We start from the raw sequence: 6999 nt of genomic DNA, 5'->3' as shown, positions 1-6999 counted from the left end.
TCTCCTCCCCACCCCTCTGCCCAGGTTGGAGGAGGGTTTAAAAGGCAGGTGTGCCGGAGGCCGCTCGCCATGTCCAGATCCGGGGACAGGACCTCCACCTTCGACCCCAGCCACAGCGACAACCTGCTGCACGGCCTCAACCTGCTGTGGAGGAAGCAGCTCTTCTGCGACGTGACCCTGACGGCCCAGGGCCAGCAGTTCCACTGCCACAAGGCCGTGCTGGCCTCCTGCTCCCAGTACTTCCGATCCCTGTTCTCCAGCGGCGGCGGGAGCGGCGGGCACCCGCACGCCCTGGGGCTGGGGCCCGGCGCCCAGGACGGGCTGGGAGGTCCGCCGAAGGAGCCGCCGCCGCCGCAGACGCAGGAGGAGCCCGGCACCCCATCCTCCTCCCCGGAGGACAAGCTGCTGGCCAGCCCGCGGGCCATCAACAACCTGGTGCTGCAGGGCTGCTCGTCCATCGGGCTGCGGCTGGTGCTGGAGTACCTGTACACGGCCAACGTGACCCTCTCGCTGGACACGGTGGAGGAGGTGCTGTCGGTCAGCAAGATCCTGCACATCCCGCAGGTCACCAAGCTGTGCGTGCAGTTCCTCAACGACCAGATCTCGGTGCAGAACTACAAGCAGGTGTGCAAGATTGCCGCCCTGCACGGCCTGGAGGAGACCAAGAAGCTGGCCAACAAGTACCTGGTGGAGGACGTGCTGCTGCTCAACTTCGAGGAGATGCGCGCCCTCCTCGACTCGCTGCCCCCCCCCGTCGAGTCGGAGCTGGCGCTCTTCCAGATGTCCGTGCTCTGGCTGGAGCACGACCGGGAGACCCGCATGCAGTACGCCCCGGACCTGATGAAGCGCCTCCGCTTCGCCCTCATCCCGGCTCCGGAGCTGGTGGAGCGGGTCCAGTCGGTGGATTTCATGCGCACCGACCCCGTCTGCCAGAAGCTGCTGCTGGACGCCATGAACTACCACCTGATGCCCTTCAGGCAGCACTGCCGGCAGAGCCTGGCCAGCAGGTGAGCGGGGCGGGCAGGGGGGCTCGGACCCCGCGGGGGCTGCGGGAGCGGGGAGTCCCGGCGGGCTCGGACCCCGCGGGGCCGGGGCCGGGGGCGGCGCGGGGGCCGCAGCGGCTGGAGGGGGGCGGCGGCGGGGCCGAGCCGCCCGCCCCCTGCACCACCAAACTTTTCGTCCCCTCCCCTCGGCCCTCTGGCCACCCGCGCGTTGGGAATCTGGGTTTAGGATTGTTGGGGTTTTTTTGACAATAATTAATAATTCTTTTCTCCCACAATGTTATTCCTTAACAAGGAGTTAGGTCTTTAAACTGTAATAGCCAAGTCCTACATCTCTTATTTTCATAAATAACTGCATCATCTATGCACACCCTGATGTTGCTGATGGTGGGGTGATGTCCCTGTTTGTGCGTGGAAACTTGTGACTTCATAGTCCTTACATCTACAACATGTCAGTTATTTTCATTTAATAAGGTAATGAATCATGATGTCAAAGATTGACAATATGAGGTTGGTGTTAGGAAGTGAACACACGGCACGTAGTTTAACAAGGACTAAACATATTCAAAATTTGTTTATCTTCTTTTAAAATGTGTTTGTACTTCATTCACAGATGGAAAGATAATACCATCTTCTAGTGCTGGTATAATACAGTGGTGTGGTAGCACAGAAATCAAACCACACTTTGTATAATTCAGCTTATTTCAAGCTTTTCAACTAATGGGTGCATATTACTAATGATTTGACAGCAGCAAGAAAGAAACTAGTACATTAATAAATATTTTAAATAATACACTCTATTAGCATTAATGCACGGGATTCTTTATGTAATGGACAGTATGGTTTAACTTTGGAGATGGTGTGCCCTCTTATTCTGGCTAGCTCACTGTGTTAGTGTTCTGTCATGCTTATCACCTTGTTGTCTAACTGATTCTCACTCTGAAATCAAAAACATCAAATACAACTATTTGCAGCATAAAGTGTTTCTGAGATGCCGCTGCTGTAAGTTGGTGCCTACCCTTTGCATTTCAACACTCAAAAGTGATGACTTTCAAAAATGCAAACCCCATGAACTCCTCAGGCAAGATTCTGCACGCCACCGGGGGCAAGCTGATGCTCGTGTCCTGGTGGATTGCTGAGATACCAGCTGGCTTGGTTCAGTGGAGATACCTTTCCAGCTTCAGTGGTCCATGTCATTTGAAGGATATGTAGTGGTGTTCTGACCACTGAATGCTTACAAATGTCATGGATGCTGCAAGAATCTGATACTGCTGGTACTGGGAGCTGCTTTCCCTGTAAACGGGAGCATACACTCCCGTTTAAAAGGAGTGCGCTTTAGGTAGTCCTAGATGAGAGTTTAAGTTGCACTTAATGACTTACAGGAGACTCCAAATACCACAAATGCTGCTCTTTTTATTTGTTATAGGTCTGCATGTCTGTGCAGACAGTGGTATTTCAGAGACCCTTAAACCACAGTGGGTGAAAACATGCTGTCACCTTCCCAACTTTACTGTGTGTCTAGTAACAGTCTTCTCTTGATTGGGTTCTTTAGTGGCAGTGAAATGGGAGGAAAACTGTTCTGGTTTATTTATAAGCAGGCATTAGAACTTACTCCAAATGTTAAAGCGTTGGAGATGTTGAAGTGCTTAGTAATGCAGAATGAAATTGTTACATTTTCATTTTCAGTCTTGGACAATATTCCTGGAAATTCATAAAGGTCACAAAGGCCCATCTTTGAATCTTAATCACTTTAGGATTTTGCCAGGCTGCCTAAGTACAAATGCCTTCTTAAACACTTAAACATGAAGGAGTAAAAAAAAGAAACATTCAAGACTACAGAGATTTCCAGATTTGTCTTCTCTGTTACTCATCATTTTTCTAAAGTAGCAATTTTAACAGGTTGACATTCATTCAGTAAAATTTTAAGGAAGAATATCTGCAAAGAGTTCCTTAAGTTACTAATTTCCAGAAGGAAATCTTTAAAGTACCTAACAGTGAAGTACATGTGCAAATACATAAAAATTATTACGCAGAAAAAGACTTCAAAACTCGGATTACTTTTTTCTGTGAGTAATGGTGACTTTGGTAATTTGGAATTTAATGAAAGGTCATTCACCAAAGATGCACATGTCTTTAGAAAGAGATTAACTGTTCCTCTTGTGCTGTGTAATAGCTCCTGCACAGTACAGTAAGGGTTGGTGAGAAATGCAAGCAGCCCAGTGCTATAGCCACCTGCTTCCTGCCTGTTCAAGAAATGGGAATTGCACTCAGTGTTAGAATTTGCCAATAACTTTTATGCATTTTTAAAAACAACCTTTTTCTTTTTTAAAACAAGCTACTATTAAAAAAAACACCTATGTTATATATCCATATGCACACTTTGGAGTACATTGATATCAGGGCTACTTCTATTTCTTAATGGAAATGAATGTAATGGGAAGCTCAAAATATGCTGATTTTCCTCTGAAATGTAACTATAAAGTTAGTCCTGTGGTCAGGGCTGGAGGAAAAAGAGATTTAGGCTAACAAGAGCCAGTGTGTGCTCTGTGAGTAAAGGTATTTATAATGTTTGTGCCACAAATGCAGATCCTGCAGTGCAAGTGATGCTGGGTTTAAGAAGTACCTGAGTTGTCTTTTGTGCTGCAGTGAAAAACAGTGTTTACCTACAGAGAGACTAGGGCTTTTTCATGAAATTTCCTACGAGAAATGCTTCAATGTCCTGATGTCTTTTTGTAAAATTAACTTTCAAGGTGCAACAATTAAATGATCAGAATTTAAAAAGTTGAGGAATTATGTTCCTGACTTGTGAGCCTTGCTGTGCACTCTGAGTTTTAGGACTTCACCATAGGGCATGGGTGTTTTGGCTTTGATTTGACATTTCATCAGGTGCTCAACTCTAAGCAAAGTTAGTAATACTGCTGGCTCAGTGATCCTCACCTCACCAGGGCCTCAGCATACAAGCTGGAGACACAGTCAGTTCTGATGTCACTAGGAAAAATCATAGTTGATTTCAACCTGGAGTGGGATGAGTGATCCTGAATATTAGGCTTAAATTATGTTTTTCTGTCCCTGAAAGAGACATGTAGCTCTGTGCTGTATCATCTTCTGTAGTTCTGGGAAGAAAATGCATTTAGATCGAGAAAAGTTCATATTCCAGACATTTATTTGACTGTCGGATCTTCACCAGAGTATTGAGTTTGTTAAAATGTCTCTGTGCTTTATTGTGTAATATAATGTACTTTATAAAATATATGGTATGTATTTTCAATTTTTTAAAAGTTTGGAGATAGAGCATTACCACCTGCAGTTCCTCTCACCAGTGTTTGGGCTGGTCTGTCCCTCCCAGGATCTGCGGGCAGAGCAGCTGCAAATACAGCTGCATATCTGAAGGCGGAGGGCACTGAGGGAAGTAAAACTGGGAGAGAGGGGGAAATGCAGAAAAAGAAAGGAGTTGAGATACCCCAGGGGGGTAAGTAGTGGAAGCAGGAAAGTACAAATCAGGAAAGACATGAGAGAAGAATAGTTTTGAAGGGAGAAAAATGTAAAAATACATACCAGACAGGATAACAGACAGGAAAGGAAACTAGCAAAAGAAGAAAGACCCTGGCAGATAAAAAGAAGATAGGGAATGAAACAAAAGGGGGAACACTAATTCTTAAAACAGCAGAAACAGCATCTGTTGTCAATGGCAGCTGAGTATTGCAGTTTCTGGAAAAGCTTTTTCAGATTTGTGGGAGGAAAAATGGATGGAGATCAACCAGCTGACATAAGATAGGAATAGTCCTAGGCAGAAAATACAGAATTAAAGAGCACAAGAGAAAAGAGGGGAAATAAGGAGACAAAGAGATAAGAAGGCTAAGCCTACCCGTGCTGTTTTATGGTTTCAGCAAAGTCCCAGCATGTACAGACCCAGCTGTTTTTTTATACTTTTGTTCCCTGGACTACTAGACCTTAGGGAGATTAGAAGTGCAAATTCTGATCCTGCTAAAGCTAGTTGTAGAGGTGATTTGGTTTACTGTTTGTTTGGTTTCTTAAGTTTCATTTCAGTGGAGAGAGGGTGTCATCCAGACTGTTTGATGGTAGGCAATATTAGTGAAAGTGATAGCAAATTAAACAGTGACAGGTGATGAAGATGATATGAACAGTTTTCATTCAGTAAGAAGATGATAACTGTTGATGAAGAAGGAAAATGTAAGGTGCTGAACAACGTGAGACAGTGGCATTTATGTGGAAGGCATATATGCCTGGTCTGTTTTACTTTCTACAGAGGAGATTAAAAATTTGAAGAAACCAGCTACATCCCTTGGCAATTAAATAATTTCCTTCTTGCATACACTATTTGTCTCCAAATCTCACAGACCGTAGTTCAATTTGACTTCTTTTTCTACTGAGATTTTTGTAGAATCTCAGCAGGACATGTTTGGTGGTTGTAAGAAAAGTGTGTGTTTTTTTCATTGAAATGCACTCTGTCTTCTGGTTACAACCACCTACCTGTCCCTTTGGGATCATAACAGCAGTATTTGGATTTTTAACTAGTATTCTTATTCATGATTAATTGCAAGTGAGAAATACTACAGATCCTGAATTTACATCCTGATAAGAAAAACATATCTTAAAATGTATATGAATTATTAAGTTTTGCGTTGCAGTATGGATGAAGTGGATGTGAGGCTCTGGTTTATTTTAGTGAGCTTTGGATCAGTTTTTATGTGCCTGAATTAATATCAGGAAATTGTACATGTGCCGGTACTCTCTCAGCTGAGCTGCAGAAGGGAGACTGACACATTAGAGGCTGTGGGGTAGTGAACCACAGACCTGTAGTCAGTTTAATCCTAGTTAGTGTCACCTACTTTCCTTACCTGCCTCATGTGCATTCATTTTCCATTGGAGACAAGCTCATGCTGAAGTGTAAGTGGAGAGATGTGGAGTTTCCAAAAGGGTGGGAGCCCTGGAGCTCACATTATGGACAGAGGCAGAACCACTGTCCTGAAAGGACTGCTGTGTGTCAGGAAAGTCCTTGGGAGCCTTTTTAGAGACATATGTGTCCTGGCTGATAAAATCCTTGAGAGCTGCAAGGTGATACCATCCTTGAGGTGATAGCCATATTTTTTGGCTCAGTTATAGTATTTGTTAGGAGAAACATAATTTATGAAGAACATTTAACACCCTTTTTTATGGACAGCCATCTTGCCAACAGCTGCAGGTGAAGAAGGGTTGCCAGGCACGTTGTGCAGGTACTTGCCCTGCCAGCCAGTTTCCCAGTCAGAGGCACTACCTGGAATAGTGTCCTCTGTGAACTGGCAGTCCCTCCTGATTCATGTCCTTAGATGGTAGGGCTCTTCCCCAGATCCCATCTACTGAACTTTATCTGTCCCCTCTCTGGAATCCTCTGTTACCCCAACTCCTGAGTGTCCCTCCCACCAGGCTGCCAACCTCACACACACCAATCCCCACTGCTCCAGACCTCTGTGCTGGGATCTGTTCAGGCCGTTGCAGTTCGCTGAACTGTGCTCCTCCTTGGCTTTGTCACCCTGCCTTTTTAGCACTTGAAGCAGCTTTAAATACCTGCATCTGCATCTCCAAACTCTTTTTATGAGGAGAAATCTTTCACTGATTTCATAACAGCTTGTTCTAGAGGGGATATTAAACTAAGTTTAAAAACAAGTAATCTTAGTAAGCCACTCAAACTGATGAGAAAGTGCCTTTGAAAATGAGAACTTCTTCCTCAAGTGCTGGGGCAAAAATGCCCCTCTCCACCACTCATGCCAGTCTATATAGCAGCTTTACAAGTCATGCAGGTTCCTAAAAGCAGTGTTGCCTGCCATGAGTTCCTGTGCTGTTCTTGCCCATCCTTTGGCAACACAATCCATCTCTGTCCTGTTGGGAAGTATGTAGGTCACGAGTGGTGCAGAGCCTTCTAGACAAGGAAGTCCCATTTCAGACAAAATCCTCCTGGAATGATTTCTGCTAAAGTGTACCTTTTACAACTGGAGTGCTG

At 45.1% G+C, this 6999-nt stretch overlaps 1 protein-coding gene across 2 annotated transcripts in view; it reads left to right on the top strand.

Moving 5' to 3' along the window:
• KLHL14 (kelch like family member 14) overlaps window positions 1–6999 on the top strand; it is a 60613-nt gene that overhangs the window by 1238 nt on the left and 52376 nt on the right. For both annotated transcript variants that reach the window (XM_071418825.1, XM_071418834.1), the window contains exon 2: window positions 25–1007. In XM_071418825.1, coding sequence (XP_071274926.1) covers window positions 25–1007 — 983 coding nt within the window. The remainder of the gene's footprint in view (window positions 1–24; window positions 1008–6999) is intronic.

The sequence above is a fragment of the Agelaius tricolor genome, unplaced genomic scaffold (assembly GCF_023055355.1).
Source record: "Agelaius tricolor isolate 1412-34295 unplaced genomic scaffold, bAgeTri1.0.p SCAF_2, whole genome shotgun sequence".
Classification (NCBI taxonomy): domain Eukaryota; kingdom Metazoa; phylum Chordata; class Aves; order Passeriformes; family Icteridae; genus Agelaius; species Agelaius tricolor.
The sequence above is the reverse complement of the archived record's forward strand: the minus strand, read 5'-3'. Positions and strand labels throughout refer to the sequence as shown.